Here is an 18644-nt window from a genome sequence, read left to right on the forward strand (position 1 = left end):
ATGTGTTTACACTCATCAAAATATCAAGTGAAAGATTCTTTCCAAAAGACTGCAGTCTCACTTTAGGATGTACAACTTACAATCAACTGAGCTTCAAGGGATACTTATAACGCAGTCTATAGATAATCAGCATCTGGCTTACACTAACATGGGGGCTCGAGTTACCAGAGTCCACAGAAACTCAAGTGACACTATGTGGAACATCTACGATAGCTGAGTGTATCAACGCCGTCTATCCAAATAGAGAGCCTGACTTGGAGCTGTCTGCTTGCAAGGCCACAGTGTCCTTCTGCGAGGCTTTGGCACAGAGATCTACACGGGAAACCCCATCGCTCAGTGGTCAATACCGCAGCAAAAATTTCAACTAAATATTTTCTAACTTTTAACATGACGAATCAAGTAGGTCATCATCATCATATCATGGGATAAAGAACCAGTCTAGGCAACATAGATTCTTGATACAAATTAAAATGATGGCACACTAGCTAAAATACTTCAGCTGATGCTATGATGATTTGCCCCAAAAGTGAAAAACAACAGGACCAAGTAATAATCAGAAAGAAAAGGAAAATATCAAGCAATAAACATGATGACATTGCATCAGCTGGAGGTTGGAGGCCTTAGAATTTTTTGCTGGAGCTTTAAAACCATGTCAGCATTACTCTGCCGCACATCTTCAACCCACAAACTAAGAAACAATGGGGCCTGATACAATTGACCTCAGGAGTTCACACTGCCGTTAAATTTGTTTGGCTTCGTCCAGTCTGGCTGTGATCAAAATACAACCACAGAAAATGAGGCAAGTGATAAATCTTTTAAAGAAATGTTTCATCATCCTAATTGCCCTCAACTTAAATAGGATGGAGTCAGTCAAAATGTTTTAATATTTTTGTATAACTGTGTCTAATTCCTTTTCTTAATATCCAATATGTGTTAACGGGCACCGCAAGTTTTCTTCTCTGTGGCAAAACAGTAAAGTATCAAATACCAGTGAGATATAAATAGATAACAATGGTGACAAAAACCAGCCACCTGTTCTTGTCAATCTGTGCTCAGTCTATGTAAAGAAAGTAACCCAACACAGCAAGTGTTTATCTATTATCTATTATGCAACAAGAAATCAACGAATAAAAAGCTAATCATTGTACATCGTGACTGAATAAGTTCTCTGATAGTTGTAAACTACTTGAGAAGAGGCAGACAGCATCACTTACTGTACGCAGGAACTGAATCTCTTCCTCTCCATCCGCGCCTTCTGCCATCCTCCAAATGCATTAAAAGCAAAACCTTGAGATAAAACGGGAAAATGTTTGTCTCTCAGACCTCTTGACTCCTGGTGCCTGTATGGCCACCACATAAGGCAAGAAATTGTTGGTGACGGCTCCTTGAAGGGCACTGTGGGTCCTGTGTCTCTCTCTCTCTCTCTCTCTGGCTGTGTTATGAGGCAGAGGGATTGACTGATCATTCCTGTTCATTACAACAGCATAAAGAGGTGGAGCAAACTGTCAAAACTGAGCCAGTAATTCAGATGCTCCTGGGTTATGGTGTTTAAACTGCTTTTTCACACCATGCTGTTTTATAATGAATGAGTGCACTTCACAAAGACATAAAATTTAAATAAAAAATGGGGGCAGGTTAACAAATTTAAATGACAGTGTATTCCCAAAGTTTAATATGAAATATAAAATATACCATTTGTATGCATTTTGAATGTAGTTTAAACTACTGAGCGTAACCTTCTTTTTCTTTTTCTTCTCAGGTTAGAGGAGCTGGGGAAGTCGCGTCTATAGTGTTTATCTGTGAACAAAATAAAATTATATAAAATGAAGAAAGTAAGCCTAAATGGCTAAAGCTAACTAGCTCTTCTAAACTCTGACGTAAAGTTATGTACCTGGAAATACCAACTCACCTGTCTGGTTAGCTGCACATGCGCTGTCATCGTCTGTGCTTTCTGTTAAGACTTTGGAAAACCTGAAAATAACATGAAGGCATGGGGAAAAAAAGTCATTGAATCCACAAGCAATAAAGTTAGTAGCTTCACTGTTACAATGTTAGCCAGGCAATCGTTTGCTATCATGTGTGTGACTGACAGATTGACTGTGTTCTTTCTCCTACGCAAACGTATTAATAATAAAATTACACACAATGCGCATCAAATACAATGTTAAAAGAAACAAAGCTGTTAAGTTTTGTGTACAATTTAACATTTTTATAAACATTAATGTCCATGTACATAATTTTCCTATAGAGGGCAGTAAAGCACGCAATGCAAGCGACCTCCGATTGCCGTTAGCCAATTTTTTTTCAATAGAAGAAGAAATCGGTGCGTCGCTAAAAAAGTTCCCTGTTCTGTTTCAAAACACCAAGCAGCATAAGGTAAGAGCTATTATCCACTTTAACTAGCATTATCAGCTTAGTCAAAATATACATATTTGACAATATGCTGTGTAGAACCACTGTGCCTGCCTTTAAACTGGAAACAGCAATTCTTATCCTATAACTGGCTCTTTTGCTAACTTAGCTGCTAGCTTAGCTCGCTAAGCAGTGCTGCTAGGTTACTGTACATAGTGGCTAATGTTTTGACATTGGCGAATGGTTGTTTATGCGGTCGCGTGAAGCACCGATCACCCAGATTCTTAAACCTTGCACTACTGTAAGCCTATGCAAGTTGAATGACTGAAGCAAACGCACCACTTCACGTCAGTCTGTAGATTAAAGCGAGCATGATTTTTGTAGTCACGTGTTCTTCTATGTTCTATTTAATTCTATGTAAAGAATTTCCCCTCGGCGATAAATAAAGGAATTCTGATTCTGATTCTGATATGTACAACACTCAGAGGTTGGCTCAGAGAAGAAGAATGGATGCCCTCACCCACATGCTAACAGACCCCCTTGAGCCAAAAGAAGAAAACGATGGACAAATTACAGAGGAATGCATGCTGGGGAACTGCAGAGTAAACCTCCCGGAAGACTTGCTTGAGGACGTGAGTTACCTGGAGCCCAGTGATGGAAATGCTGTTCTTTCATGTTTTGTTCGGTTGTTTAGCATCTGTTTTGTCAGACAAAATGCAGATGATGCATTCACTTTTGCTCTTTAATTTTGTTTGCAACAGCCAGAAATTTTTTTCTCTGTCATGAGCGAGAGCACCTGGAATGAAGTACTGTCAGATTCCCAGAGGCAGCACCTTCGTCAGTTTTTGCCACAGTTTCCTGACAACAACACTGCGGAGCAGGACAGCACCATCAGTGACCTATTCAACAATAGAGATTTTAACTTTGGAAATCCCCTTCATCTTGCACAAAAACTGTTCAGAGGTACTTCCTAGTTGTCCACTTTTATGCCCACCACATGACAATTATGTCACGCAGAGTGAATTTTTGAAGCACCTTGCAATCATGACTCTCATTATCTCAACCTAGATGGTTACTTCAATCCTGAGGTGGTCAAGTACAGACAACTGTGTGCCAAGTCCCAGAGAAAGCGGCAGTTGTACTCCCTTCAGCAATATTACCACAGACTATTGAAGCAGATCCTTGTTTCCAGAAAGGTATTTTTGTAAAACTTTTACGTACGACACACGTGATGTCTTGCACTTGGTCTTAATGTGTCTTCTTGTTGTAGGAGCTGCTTGAGTTTGCTGTTCACAATGGTCTGGACTTTCCACCGAAAAGAAAGTTACCATCTAAAACACATGCTGAAATGCGGGAGCCAAGAGTGAGAAGAAGGTTGAGCCGTATTTTAAAGGAGGTCAAAACTGAATGTGGAGACAGCAACGCTTCATCTGATGATGACGGTCAGTGTGTGTTTCTCAGCTCGAATAAGTCTTCACAGTCTGATTTAGGCAGGACCATTATGTAGCAGGAATATGAAAGGTTAAAAGAATTAAAAAGAAAATAAACATCAAATAAGGATAGATTTGAACATTAATTAAAACCATTGCAAAATAATCAATATGAATTTTAAATAGAGAAAGGCAGATTTTACAACTGACCATATCAATGTCTTTGGATTTCTTCCTCTTTTAATTGCATGTGCTTGTAGACATATCATTATGGACTCCAGCACCACAATCACCTTCCTCTCCAACACCTGCCGTCTCACTCAGAGTTCTTCCCAGCCTCTCCACTCAGGACATGAAGACTACCGGTCAGTGATTTCTGCAATCTCAAGATGATGTCCCTCAAATGTTTGAGTAGAGGGAATATGATATTTATAAGACTTTTCTTCTACACAGAAAAAGTAGAATTTGGGGAGCAGGACTTGAAAGCCATGCTGCAAAACCATCGGGAGAAGAGGAAGCGACAGCCAGTAAGAAAAAGAACACAGATATGATTTGATCTTTAATTTGCACAGTATCTCACTAGTGACTGATTTTCTCAGGACCATCCAGACCTGATGACCTCTGATATCCACCTTGGAGACATACTCTCAAGAACAAATATTGGTCGAAAGGGGACCGTGCGTGAGTAAACAGATTTAAAAAAAATCTTAAGTCTTATTTACATTCCTTCATGATACATGGTCAGTATGTTCCTTTTCTTTTTTCCCAGCACTCTTTGACCTGTCTCTGCCTAAGAAGAAGATGAAAGATGAGAGAAAGAAGAAGAAATTGAGGACGATAAAAGTGGAATCCGAGGATCCCTGTGAAACTCTTGCACCCTCAGACACCCCATCTGTTCCACCAGTGAACATCATCAACTCCCTGCCAGACACACCATCTACTCCACTACCTAATATCAAGGAGGAGTGAGTCTACCGCCACCTGATGTCAGAAATAATTACATAATTGTGTTTGTATGTGTAATGTAAAAAAAATCACCATTTATTGCAGAATTGTGGAGGAGTGTCAGAGCAGCCCGGTTCTAGTTGAGGAGATAGCTGTCAGTTTCTTCAACTTGTTGGAGAACATCTTAAGAGCAGAGAACTTTTCCAGTACTTCAGCGGTATGCACTCATTCCAGAGTCTTAAATACATGTTATTAAATAGATCACAGTTCTGACTACACATCAAAATGCCTTCATTTTGTTCTCTTAGTTGGAGGACAAAGTTCAAATGTGGCAGTCGTCTCCTGCCAGCTCCCTCAACGTGTGGTTTTCAGCTGTCCCGTGTTGGTCTGACTTGGTTCTTCAAGCCCTGCAGTTTCTTGCAGGAGAGACTAAAGGTAAGTGGCTGTCATCTCTCACACAAAAATGGTCAGACTTTATTTTTCACACCATCTTAGCCATGGATTTCTTCCCTTCACTCTGTTTTTCAATCAGATGGCATGATGACACTCCCCAGTGGCTTTTCTCCATTTGTGGAATTTTCTGATAAAACTCAGCAGTGGAGGTGGATTGGTAAGAGGGATCAGTTATTGAGATTCCTGACTAATGCATGTCTTGCTATTCAGACCGATGGTATTCTTGAACATTAAAGTCACTCACTTGTTTTAGGCCCCACTCAGGATACAGAGAAGGATATCAGTGCACTCTGTCAACTGTGGCTGGACTCCAGAGATTTAGTCGTCAAGGTATTGTGTTACAGTTTCAGCGCTGACTGACGGTTCATATTGTGTTTATGCTACTATATTTATGATTATGGCTGTTTTATTTGTCACAAAATCTAAACAGACTTTTTTGTCTTCCACAGACAGAAAATGAAGACATGTTAGAGATTACTTCTCCCACACCAAGAGTGTAAGATTCATAAATCTTTGCAGATGTGATATATATATATTATATGTTATGTATAACAGAGATGAGTTATTTTGTTAGCCTAACATTAAAGTAGTGAAATAGTTTGAGTTACAGGAATCATGGCTGTTAACAGTGCGATATTTCTAACCAAACAGTTCAACTGATTATGTGGTGCGGCCCAGCACTGGAGATGAGAGACAAGTGTTTCAGATCCAGGTTTGTTTGAGCCACTGGAATCATTTTTCTTATTTATAACATTTTGTCTCTTTTGTCTAGACAAGAACTCTCTAAGCTCACATACTTCTCTTGATTGATTATTAGGAGCAGCAGCGCTACAACCAGCCACATAAAGCCTTCACCTACAGGATGCACGGCTTTGAGTCTGTGGTGGGACCTGTCAAAGGGGTGTTTGATAAGGAGATGTCTCTCAACAAAGCCAGGGAGCACACGCTGCTCCGCTCTGACCGACCACCATACGTCACCATTCTCTCTCTTGGTCAGACCTGCTGTTTTACTTTCGACTCCATATTCAGGCTGTGGTCACAACTGTGGGCAAAGGAACCCAATCACACAATTCTGACTTCTGCCCTCTTTCCTCTATAGTGCGGGATGCAGCAGCCAGGTTACCCAATGGAGAAGGAACAAGAGCAGAGATCTGTGAACTGTTGAAAGACTCACAGTTTCTTGCTCCAGATGTCACTAGTGCACAGGTGTGGACTGTATATTGGCCTGTTTCAGAGCCAGTTTTTAGAGGCAGATACTGCCTTTATATAGGTCTTTGCATATGGTGACGTTTCCTGCATGTAAAGAGTTTTCTTTGCTGCTTAGGTGAACACGGTGGTCAGTGGGGCTCTGGATAGACTTCACTATGAGAAAGACCCCTGTGTGAAGTATGACATCGGCCGCAAACTCTGGATTTACCTGCATCGCAGTCGCAGTCAAGAGGAGTTTGGTAAGCAGCCGTGGACTTTATTTTAGGGTTCAGCTGTTCACCCTAGTTTGGCTTAAGCTCTCTAATCCTGTAGATTTGATTGAAGGCAGCCAATAAGGCGCCAGTTGTGTAGGAAGATTTATTTCATTTCCTATAACCCCTGTAGACTCATAGATTTAATTAATTAATTTATTTATTTTAATTTTCAGTTTTTGTACCTTTTTTAATACCTTAATCTTTCTTCTGCCCTCATTATTAATGATTGCACTCTCATGCACAGTAGCTCATTAGGTAACATATGCTCCTCATCTTGAAAATGACTGAAATATGGAAAAAGTGATTAATTTTCATGTTCTCCCATCCAGAGAGGATCCACCAGGCCCAAGCTGCTGCTGCAAAAGCAAGAAAAGCTCTACAACAGAAACCTAAACCTGCATCCAAGCCTGTGAGTCCACTTCCTCCATTTTATTGCTAAAATTTCTGTTTAGATTTTTTACAGTATGAAAACTAATGAAATAATGCTACTGTAGTGGAGATTTTGCAACCTCTGAGTTTTAGGTTTTTTTATTAGTGTTTTAGGACAACATTTTAGCTGTTGATTATGAATCTCAAGCCCTATTTTTGTTTTAGAAGTCTGGAAGTAAAGATGGAGCCAGTAAAGCCCCTGGATGTCTGGAGGGAGGACAGGATATTGGCTCCAATCCCTTGTCACCCACTCCTGTTACACCCACTATAAACACACCTGGAACCCCAAAGTCACCCTTACCCTGCACAGCCACCACACCAACAAAGACAGGAGTCCCAGATGCTGTCAAATCCAGCCCAGGGTCAGTGTCACACAAGACTTTTTCTTCATATTAATACTTTACAATACATGCACCCACGTTCCATCTGTGTAATCTGAACTAGGTTCTAACTTTAATTATTGCTTCTACCCCTTCTCGCTTTTGTAGTGTTCTTCTTGTGTCCCCTCCCTCGTTGCCCCAGCTGGGAGCCATCTTACCCAGTAGTCAGGCTGGTCCACCAGCTTCACAGCCAGTGACCTCCCAACATGCGGCTCGGATAGTGAGTCACATCGCAGCAGGCTCCATCCCTCAGGTGAGGGTGGTTTCCACTCAGTCGGCAGGAAGTCAGCAGACCACACTAGTACACCAGACCCCTCACCAGATCAGGATGCCCGTGTCAGTGGCAGCCAAGGGCATTTCACAGGTAATCAGTTGAACAGCGGCATGTGTTTCTCTGCATATAGTGAATGTATAATTAATACTGTCTCTCTTTATTGTCTATGTCAACAGGCAGTAGTTTCTGTGCCCCTGAGGAGTCAGTCTACAAGTAGTCCAGTTCAGGTACCGACCAGCCTGTCTGTGTCTGCTGTAGCTGTGGCCAGACCTCAGACTGGATCACCCAGTAGCCCGGCAAACAACCCTGGCTCTCCTGCTGTGCTGCAAGGAGTCTCCAGTCCGAATATCAAACAGGTGAACCAGTTTGTTTCAACTGGAAGATTTGGTTCACTGGCGCCTTTTCTAAACAGACATGAACTATGAGAAATTCTCCAGCAGGCTGGAAGTTAGTTATTGCACAAATTGTGGAGGTGACTACGGCGTCAAACTAGTAAGATGCTCTTTACAGGTAGGGCATAAAACTAAACTTCCACCTATGATAGTTCATTTAGTTTGGTCATCGCCCCACACTGGAAATCCTGTTTCAACAAGAAAAGCTTACAGGTTATGGAAAAACTCAATATCCTCACATGAGTAACAAATGTAATTTGCCATGTTAATGATCACAAGATCTCTATGTTGATATGTTGCATTTTTTTTCCTGAAGGTGTCCATCACAGGCCAGTTGGGAATGAAGACTCCAGGAGCAACAGGAATTCCAATCACTGCTACAAACCTGCGCATCCAGGGTAAAGATGTCCTGCGTCTTCCACCATCTTCCATCACCACTGACGCTAAAGGCCAGACAGTGCTGCGAATCACACCTGACATGATGGCAACACTCGCCAAATCCCCAGTTGCAACTGTCAAACTCACCCCTGACTTTCTTAGCACTGCAACCACAGGCAACAAGAGCATATCAGCTACTCTCCATGTGACACCACCACACCCTTCACCTTCCTCGGCCTCCAGTGCTACATCCTGTACAGGGGAAGTACAGACCACTAAAGCCGGTGCTGTTGCTTCCACTTTGCTGAAGGCTGCAGGAGACACGGCCATACGTCTCATGCCCACATTGGCTGTGGGTGACCAGAAAGCTCGGACCTTCTCCACTGTGTCCTCCCCTGACAAGAGTGGCGCCACCATTCGGATAATGCCAGGTCTTGGTGTTATTCCACAGAAACAGGGTCAGACCATCACAATGACGACCACCACGGGGAGTAAACCGCTCACAGCGTCTACGTGTGCTAATGTTGTCACCATGGCTGCCAGTGTTGTGGCTGGTGCTAAGGGCATCACAGTAGCTCCTGGAGCCTCGTGCTCACCTCTCACGCTAGGAACGGCCACAGCCACTGTGCGGCAGGTCCCTGCAACTGTGGTCACTACACAAACAGTAAGAGAATTTTTCCTGATTCTGTTCAGATTTTAATAAAACTATTTTTTTGTAGGTTTGGCCATCATTCCCATTGGATAAGCTACATAGCTTAATAAGATGACAGCTATCCTACAGAGAGAATGTTAATATTTGATATTTTGAGACCACTTGAGACCAGAATTTTCAGTCTCCATCAGTTTTAATCCATTTGCTCAAACCCATTTTTCAGGATGTTCATGTACGAAGCAGCATGGCCTCCAGGGGCCACTGTTGGACCGTTTGTTTCCATGTGGGAGCATTATGTTTCATGTACTCCTTCAGTCGCCAGCTGATAAAAGCTGGCAATTTAATGTGTGATAATGTAAAACACTACACATGCATTGCAGACATTTTTATTAACATTTTTATTAACCTTAAACAAAACAGTTTTTTCTATTACAATGACAGACCATCATATCATATCTTACTGTTAAGTGATGGTAATAGGGGTGGTGTTCTAAGCATTACTCTGTTTATGGAGGTCATTCACCCAGTTCGTCATAGGATATCAGATTGGCACGGCTGAGTGAAATCTGGGTTTTTTTCTGCCTGTCAGCACACAGCTTCTCCAAGAAAGAAAGAAAAAAAAGAAATTTGTTTACAAGGTGGTTCACATGGTCATTTGAGTTGCAGTCGATGGATGAAGAACTGCAGACTGGCAATGCACACAGTCTGAATTTGGATATCTGTTTACAAGTTATTAGACTAAAACAAGCTGTGCAAGGTACTGACTTAGAACTGCAGCGTGCTTCCTCCCAAATGCCTCTCTGAATAGTTGATTTATTGCTTTGTGTGGTTTCCTCCTGAGACAGTTGGAATTTATCAAATAGGAACTCATCAGCTTTTATCTCAGCTTCTTCAAACACAAAGGCTACTTCCTCTTAGTAAATCGATTTCACCGTAAATTGTGCATTTCTAGTTGTTTGTATTTAAGTTACTGCTCTGATGTGTTTATTGATCCCTTCTGCACTGGTTACTGAAGAACCTCACCTCAAGCATGTCTCTTTTCTTACTCTGACGTTACAGGGCAAGTTACCTGCACGGATAACTGTGCCTCTCTCCGTCCTCAACCAACCACTGAAGAGCAAGAGTGTTGTGACGACACCCATTGTGAAAGGAAGCCTTAACACAAAGTGAGCCTTATCATGCACACCATCATCCCTTTTCCATTTATATTGAGAGTATTTTTTCTTGTCAAGAACTTTTCCAGAGAAAATTGGATTGTTGTAGAATTGACTTGAGCTTTAACCTCTACTGATATTGACCAGATTCTGTAGTCTTGCAGCCTTCATTTCTTTACTGTTGTCTTGTCTGTGTTTCTGTAAAACGGTGGTAGACTGACATGTTTTTGTCCTTTCCGTCTCTTTTCTGAGCAGTATCAGCAGTCTGGGCAGAAATATCATCCTGACCACCATGCCTGCTGGCACCAAGCTGATTGCAGGGAACAAACCAGTCAGCTTTGTCACAGCACAGCAATTCCAACAGCTTCAGCAGCAGGGCCAGGCCACACAGGTGAGCTCAGAGTTCACTTTTTTAATGTCGGAAATAAGAAAGTATTGTCAGAAAGGGGGGGGGGTCTGTTCAATCTAAACAAGTTTTCATTTAATCGATCATTTTGTTACAGTAATTTGTAGTTTGTGGACACTCATTGTAATTAATCACCAAAACCTGCAAAAAAAAAAAATCATTCATGTTATTTGATGCCTTCAAATTCTTTAGGTTCGCATCCAGACTGTTCAGGCACAGCAGCTCCAGCAGCACATAGCAACAGGCACCCCGAAATCAGTTTCCACAGTTGTAGTCACAACAGCACCTTCGCCCAAATGTGCGCCCGATCCTCCGCCTGCACCCCAACAGTGATCCTGTGTCAGCCAGCTAGCAATGAATTAAAGGTGCCCTGCTCAAGATACATGCCTGTATCTAGTCATTTGTGTACTTTTGTTTCAAGCTTTTTTCAGCATCATTTGACTTGTTACTACTCTCGCAAGTGATGTTACCACAGCATGCAATTTGCCTTCCTTTTTTTTTTTATCTGAATAATACCCACAAAGGCCAGAAAAGTACTTTCCTCGCCATGAATCCACGGGTTTGTGTTCAGGTTCACACAGTCTGTTGGAGGGTGAAAAGCTGCCAGTATCCCCAGTATGTTGAGAATTGTCATTATTCCCCAACTACATTTCATCTCCTGAGTTTTGTTCTCCACATTGTTAGAAATATAATGTAAAACAGCTCACCAGGCTACAACCGTGTTCAGGGAGGTTACACAAAAATCCCTTGTTTACTTTTTCTTTCAGTGGTTGACCCAAATCACAACCAGTTCAAATTTCTGTCACTGTCAATAGGATGTTTGTCATCTCTTTAAATGTGTGATGTAATATTAGCAAATGTGAAATGAATGGGAATGTCTGACCTATCTTGCTGTTTTTACTTGTTGATTTTTGTTTTAATGCATTAATTGTTGTTTTGTGATATGCTTTATTTGAAAGCAGGCCATACACTCATACAAAAAAATATTTTAACAGACCATAAAAGCAGATCATATTTCAGATGCGTTTGATTTAGTGATTTATTTATTTATTTACATATACCAAAAACAAAAAAAAATTAGAAATACCACGTGCAAAACAGCAGACTTGGCCTCAACACATCAACATACATTTAACAAAAGTTTCAAAAGAAATAACCACCATACATTCACTCTTCATCTGACTCTTCCAGCAAAGCTTTCTGGGAGCTTGTTTTGGAGGATGTGTTGCGCATTCCAATCTCAATGTCTCGTCCCTTTCCTGAGAATCGCTTCAGTGTGCTGTCGGAAAAAGAATAAAAGGAAACACACGAACAACATAAATGCTACACATTCACACTAGAACTGAAAATTAACTTATCATGTTGATATGTTAATTCTGTAAATATTTCTCCAAGCATTATCTTAAAAGGGAAAGTCAAGATTCTAAAATGTACTCAGAAGACCCAAACTGAGGTCTCTGTTCTGACCGCTGTTCTGTATGTGCGCATCTAATTTTCTACCAGCGTATGCATGAGGTTCCTCAAACATCTGCAGCATGTGGTTAATATGATGCACATTTTCTGATGACTAGCAATGCATCAGTGGAAAGAAAAAGAAAAAAGAAGAAGAGCACAGCAACCTGATGGGAACAATACAGGTTTCAAGACAAGGGCTTTACAAATATCTGTAAGGTGTTGTACAGAGTTTAAACACTCCTTGAACATGTTTAGAAGGCCCTGAGCATCCAGTGCATCTTGCTTGGAAGTGTTGAATGTAAACTAAAACATGTTGACTATAAAAACTTCACAGGGTAACTTCAGATACAGGTTCAGAGATTAGAATAAAACTCGCTCTGCTATTTTCTAATCATTTATTTATCAATAGGTGGTGATCATCATTTTGTCTACACAACAAGTTATATGAATACAACACACAGAGTATGTGTAGTAATATCCAGCTCTTTTGCATTTTTGAGGGAAGGATAATGAATGGTGAATGGTTCAGTTTGCTGCTCCTATCAGAAGGCTTTATGAAAGTGAAGAAGTGGATTACATACATCACATAAATTTACTTGAATTCAAATGTCTGTTAAGTATTTACCTTGTTCTGCATGAAGCCTGTACTGGTCCACATTAAATAACTATTGATTTTAGTTCTAAAATGTATATAAATAAAGAATGAGATACTTACAGCCAAGTCGCAGAGGAGGTGCAGGTGACTAAAAGCAAGGCCACAGCTATGTGCCAGCAGAAGCACATTGTGACAAACATGACGTTGTCATGCAGTGTCAAGTCCCAATCTGGTCCATGTAATGGATAAAGTACAAAACCAATCTGAAATGACAGTGAAGTTTGAAAAGGAGACAGGTCTGATGTCAGCGCGATGGGCCAAGATTAAACTTATTTGCCGCTGAAAAAGCTTGGTGAAATGAGTCAAATCTATTGTCTATAATGGTTAACAGTAAGGTGAAGTATACGGAAGTTGTGGTAAGTCGGCTTAAAATGTCAAAACCTCTGGTATGTTCTTTTGAAATATCCCTTGTTTTGGTGTTGTACATAGCGTGCTCATGGGCACTGTGCTTGGCGGTGGCTATGAAATATGAAAAAGTGCGTATGGGCATATTCACAGTGTTCCACAAATGGCATTCTTGGCATCTTATTTTTGCTAATCACCTGGTAGAACCACGAGCCCTGCAGGATGAACAGGCATCCTCTGAGCAGCTCCAGAATAATGTTGTCTCTTATAAACACCTCCAACATGCTGCTAGCCGATCCACCAAACACAGCCACCAACAGCAGCGAGTGGATGTGAGCATCCAGAAGGGGCCGATTGTGCACGTGGTAATAGAACAGAAACCCTGGGTGACATGGGACAGTCAAACATAAAACATGACTCACATATAGACATATTTGTGATATGAAAAGAAATCAAACCCGAGCTTTCTTACAGCTTACCTTCAACAAAAAGAGCCAAGGAGAGAGCAAGGCGGTCTACACCAACCGGCACCATTTTGGATGCAGTACTGGTAACCAGTGCTATTCCATAGATCCCAAAGAACAGATACATGGTGCTGTGCTGCCAGTTCATCAGCTTGACCCATGAACTGTTCTCTTTGTCGTAGAGGTGGGCATGTGGACCATCCACCACAAACTGTTCAACCATAATACCTGAGATGGAACAACGTCAGACCAACTGAGATGAGCCGAGAACAGGTTTGAGAGAGTTTTAAGTGTGCAGATGGATTGAGAGGGAAACTGACCAACAAATGAGGCAAAGATAGCAAATCCTCCCTCGAAGTATTCCATTTTTTTAAAGAAAGGTGGCATGATCCATCTGCCTTTAGGCTGAGTTGTCCTCCAATAGTGTTGGAGAATGTTTTTCACTGTCAGCCAAAAGCCAAAGAGAAGAAAAAAAGAGCCAGGAATGGCATGTCCTCCGAAGTTGGCCATTGTTGGGCCTGAAAATATAATAAATATACCTTAGTAACACTATCATACATTTGAGAGAAACACAGTGTTTATTATATAGGTCTGATTCCTTTGAATGTGGAAGGACTTCACTCTGAGGTTAAAGCTCACGCGCTGAGCTTTATTTTATGGTGTTTGGATCCATGTGATGATTACAAGCAATAAAGTGTCATTTAAAGGAAAAGGGGGGCTATTAAGAGTAGCAGAGATACCCTCAGTCACAAGATGGTGGACTGATTTTTGCTAAGTAAAATGTTTTTATAGTCTAACAGATTTGTTACACACATGACAAATTCAAGAATATAGAGTAATCTTGCCAAATATTTATGAAGAACTTCAACAAAAAGGAAAGGCTGAATTTATAATCTATAGAGATTAAAACATCATTGAGGGAGTTCATTTTGAGCCAAAGCATAAGTATTGTCTAAAACTATTAACTTTCAGGTCATATCAATCTCACTAATCCTGAGATCTGCCATAGAATGGAAATTAGGAAGCATTCATTATTTGGAACTTTATCCTGTACTTTGTCCGATCAGGGCAGGTTGGCAGTGAGCCCTCTGATTCAGACAAGCTGCTCATTTGACTAGCAAAAATGACACTCATTCAAATCAGACAGGTGCTATATGGTTATATGAACACGTTGTTCACCTATATTTTAAAAAAAGCAAAAGTACTTAAGCTATTCGTATCTCAGTTTTAGCAGTATCGGTTGGACTCACTGAAGTGTTGCAATGTGCTGTCAGTGCAAGGGTGCCACTAACTTCTTTTGTAACTTCCTCCTGTCCATAGGCTCAGAGTGACGGGTGTGTTCAAGAGTTGTGAAGTAATTCAAGTTTTTCTTGACTACCCCTGTTTGACTAGTTGATTCAAAACATCTTCCTTTCACAATTACAAATATTTTCACAAAAATTACCAGGAGCCACAGGCCTATAGGTAGATGTAGTTGCACCCAAAAGATTTATTGTAAACCTAAAGAAAGCATACTGAAGGTAAGCTGCAAAACAGTAACTGTGGAGATACCAGCCTTTCCTGTCACATTTATGAGAGATGGCTAACAGAATGTACATACCTTATTCTCTGCGGCTAACTCCCAGTGGCTGAGTAGCTTTGGGAAATCTTTCAATGTTGGCAGTTGACAGTGTGAGATCACATTGGTCTGTGTGAACTATGCACACCTGTTGTCTGCACTTGTAACCTGTACGGGCAACATCACTGAGCCCCACCCCTTATTTGTATTGGTTTCCATGACCAAGGGACAACCTCCTGGGAAACGTCTGCAACATTCAGGCGGAAAAACAACACCAGACTAAAGACTGTACTGTTAACTCAGGTAAATATTATAGATTATGAAAAAAAAACTTTTCTTGTCACCTTAAAGTAAACTTTTTTTCATATTGTGAAAACATAGTGTGAACAAATGTATAATTTATTTTGCCTTTTCATAATATGAAATTAGTCTAAAACAATAATACCAACACCTTACAACAGTTTAAAAAAAAATCTTACTGTTACTCTCTATACAAATGAGTTAAACGTAAGGCCAGTGAGAAACTGTGTGCACAAGGAGAGGCAGCAATACTGGCCTTAAATGAACTTTGCACCCATTACCAAAAAAATCTTTATTGCCTTTATCATCATGTTCAAATAATGATTATTCCTCAGGTATAAAGTTATTCACCAGAGAGCTAATTTAATTAATTACAAAACCGAATGTTGTAAGAAAAAAATGTTTTCTAATCCAATTTGTCATTAAATTCACACATTAAAAACAAAAGGCAGTGTGGGAGAGGAGTTGATTATAATACTACACAGAATAATTTCTTCTCCCGAAACGGGTTCTCAGAAGACGGTACTGGTGTCACTAGAGGGTCTTCTTTGGCATGACTTTCACAGTAGGCCATCAGCTCAGCCGCTGCTTTGGATACCTGTACAAAAAGGTGAAGGTAATGCATGCCCATGTAGGGAAAAAGATTGAAAGAACATTTTAAATTCAGATTTTCCTGTATTTAACCATTGATTAAGACAACCAAAGAACATCTTTCTTCCTGCATTAATCAAAAATCAAAAACTAGTATCAGCAAAGGAAAGGAGCTTAGTTGAGCTTTATATGATCTGTGTGGACTGAACTGTCTATAAAATGACTGTATTGGAAATGGAAACACAAAACTTTGCTGATTAAACTGTCAAAACGTGGTTACATGTGACAAAATCAAAGTTTCTGATTTCATATATTTATCATGCCTTAAATGGTAAATGCCTAATGTGGATTTTCTTTTGAAAGGGAAATTAGATCAGCTGCAGAAATTAAGGGTTAAAGTTTTAAAATAGATGTAAAAACTTTGCCATTATTATCAGCTCTGTAGTTCCATAATGTGCTGACTCACCATCATCCTCTCTATGTTGACTTCCAGTTTCAACTGTTCCACCGTCTTTCGAGCATCTGCAATCTTGGCCATGTTGTTGGACATCCTGCACATTTACTGCTCAACTTAGCCTGCATGCAACAAAGCATCAAATGCTGAGTTACTGGACAAACAATATCAGTATGCATCACTGAACAGGAAGATTAAACATAAACATGGTTTAACTTTTAAAGGAAAGCAAACACAGTGTGTGACAATTTATTAAAGCTATTGTGCCATGGCTGGAGTCTGTTTCAATTTGCTAGTTAATTCTGCTCCCTGGGTCTCAGCTGCAAGTGTGCACAGGGAGGGTCTCAAAGGAGGAGGCAGGGAACAGGAGGCAGATCAGCTCCCCCAGGGGGGCATCCGCTAGCTGAGAATGTAAATACACCTAATATTAACATTTACTTGTTGATCTTTGAAAATGCATCTGCACAAAGCTGCAGATGTAGAGACCCAATGCTATTAATCTCCCTACTGTTGTTTCTACAAAGCTGCTATTATGTTGCTCAGCTGCATAGACTGATGCAAGAGATCGATCTAGTTGAACCTCTTATAGAGCAGTGAATTAAAAGCATCATCAGTCAACAACAAAAGACTGTTTTCTGTGAGTGTGAAATTAATTAGTCAATTCTGTCAATACAAATATTTTCTACACAGTAATATAATTCACACTCGGCACACATGCGGAGATATAGAGACACATTTCCATGAATCTGAACAAAATCTGATTAAAAAATAAAAAAATATATACAGTTTCTCAAAATTTATCCTAACTTGTAATAATCACAACATGTCTCACCAAAAGAGTGACAGCAACTGTTGGGCTCCTGGAATGAAAGTCTGCTTGCCTTCCACAGAGTCCTCCGTACCAACTTACAGTAACAAATGAAGAGAGGTTAGTGGCAAAGATGAGGAGGAAGGCTTCAATAGGTTCCCTCCTTCAAATAATAAGCTGTGGTTCTGCCCCCAGGATGGGCTCAGTGCAGCAGTTAAAGGCAACATGTGGCGTGACCTTCATCTCTTGAGTCTGCATCACTCGTCTACCTGGAGCTCCGAGATGTAACGTTAAACGTGGCTTTTTCAAAAGAGGCAAAGTAGGAATTAGATTTAAATAATAGTGTATTTAATATAAAGACATTTTCCCCCAGACACCTGACAGCATTATAAAAAACATTAGGATATAATGAGGAAACTCTCAAGAGAATAGGCAAGGTTGTTTTCCATGACTTTAATTAATTTCCTTAATTGTAATTCATTATTAGACACATAATAATAAAATATCAAGCTACAAAGAGATACTTTAAGAGCCCAGTTCTTTCCCACAACTAATAGGCTACACAAAATTACTTGATAACATGCAATATATCCAATAGTAAATTTGCAAAGTAAGTCAGGGTCAAATTGTGAGTTTTCTCAGACAACAGAACTGTGTATTTCAGGTTATAGATATCCTCTACACTGCTGCCAATCTTTCCTGTAGAGCTGACAGTTATTCCACACAGCAGCAGGGGGCAAAGTGGCAGTCTTATGGAGTTAAATGTCAAGTGCCTCATTAACATTTGTTTCCCTGTCTCTCTCTGTGGAGGGTGTGGGACCATATGAGTAGAAAGAGCTGCTGCTTTACCTAACCAGTCTCTGTCACAAAGGGCCCAAAAATATAATTTGCCCAGTGTTGTGTCGCATAATACAAGCTGTTAATGTGTGGGTCTAAACTCTTATCATCCATCCAGCCAACCAAACAGCGTGTCTCATATTGCTCATTTATTTATGAGAAATTCAAATCAAAATCAATCAGATTAAGATGATTTCACATTTACTAAATCAAAACCCAGGAAGGTGATAAGGAACAGGCACACTTATCCACAGGGGTTAGTCCCCAGTCTGTGAGTCAAACAGGCAAAGCAAAGACTGGATAGCTAATGTGGATCCAAACCAGACAATCTGACTATGTGTGGGTGGAAATGGGATGGTACATGTTCTGTGAGACCAGTGAAAGAAATAGGGAGGAGATGAACAGGTGGGTGGGTAAGGTCAGGTGATGGGAAAAAACAGAGCAGACAACAGAATGAAGAATTGGAACT

The 18644-nt window shown here is 40.5% G+C and overlaps 4 protein-coding genes across 4 annotated transcripts in view; 1 reads left to right on the forward strand and 3 right to left on the reverse strand.

The window, feature by feature from the left end:
- The window catches only part of LOC124070718 (ryanodine receptor 1-like), a 46248-nt gene extending 44019 nt beyond the window's left edge, over window positions 1–2229 (reverse strand). The window contains exons 1-3 of the mRNA XM_046410878.1: window positions 2091–2229; window positions 1693–1971; window positions 1215–1467 (exon numbers count right to left, since the gene is read on the reverse strand). Of these exons, the coding sequence (XP_046266834.1) occupies window positions 1215–1262 (48 nt within the window). The 5' untranslated portion in view covers window positions 1263–1467; window positions 1693–1971; window positions 2091–2229. The remainder of the gene's footprint in view (window positions 1–1214; window positions 1468–1692; window positions 1972–2090) is intronic.
- Window positions 2230–2254: 25 nt separating this feature from the next.
- nfrkb (nuclear factor related to kappaB binding protein) lies at window positions 2255–11594 on the forward strand. The gene is made up of 26 exons (XM_046410879.1): window positions 2255–2376; window positions 2832–2984; window positions 3114–3315; window positions 3421–3548; window positions 3623–3794; window positions 4043–4147; window positions 4236–4309; window positions 4382–4463; window positions 4552–4747; window positions 4833–4944; window positions 5036–5162; window positions 5260–5337; window positions 5434–5510; window positions 5630–5676; window positions 5832–5892; window positions 5998–6172; window positions 6280–6386; window positions 6505–6628; window positions 6973–7052; window positions 7238–7434; window positions 7561–7816; window positions 7903–8082; window positions 8435–9160; window positions 10208–10314; window positions 10558–10693; window positions 10901–11594. The coding sequence occupies exons 2-26, from the start codon at window positions 2859–2861 to the stop codon at window positions 11039–11041; spliced, it is 3816 nt and encodes a 1271-aa protein (XP_046266835.1). The 5' UTR covers window positions 2255–2376; window positions 2832–2858; the 3' UTR covers window positions 11042–11594.
- A 128-nt stretch (window positions 11595–11722) lies between these two features.
- On the reverse strand, window positions 11723–15374 carry tmem45b (transmembrane protein 45B). The gene is made up of 6 exons (XM_046410888.1): window positions 15228–15374; window positions 13948–14145; window positions 13643–13855; window positions 13361–13545; window positions 12879–13021; window positions 11723–11987 (listed from the first exon to the last, which is right to left on the reverse strand). The coding sequence occupies exons 2-6, from the start codon at window positions 14135–14137 to the stop codon at window positions 11876–11878; spliced, it is 843 nt and encodes a 280-aa protein (XP_046266844.1). The 5' UTR covers window positions 14138–14145; window positions 15228–15374; the 3' UTR covers window positions 11723–11875.
- Window positions 15375–15424: 50 nt separating this feature from the next.
- gng8 (guanine nucleotide binding protein (G protein), gamma 8) lies at window positions 15425–17707 on the reverse strand. The gene is made up of 3 exons (XM_046410890.1): window positions 17363–17707; window positions 16543–16652; window positions 15425–16083 (listed from the first exon to the last, which is right to left on the reverse strand). The coding sequence occupies exons 2-3, from the start codon at window positions 16633–16635 to the stop codon at window positions 15955–15957; spliced, it is 222 nt and encodes a 73-aa protein (XP_046266846.1). The 5' UTR covers window positions 16636–16652; window positions 17363–17707; the 3' UTR covers window positions 15425–15954.
- Window positions 17708–18644: the final 937 nt, after the last annotated feature.

The sequence above is a fragment of the Scatophagus argus genome, chromosome 14, assembly GCF_020382885.2.
Source record: "Scatophagus argus isolate fScaArg1 chromosome 14, fScaArg1.pri, whole genome shotgun sequence".
Lineage (NCBI taxonomy): Eukaryota > Metazoa > Chordata > Actinopteri > Scatophagidae > Scatophagus > Scatophagus argus.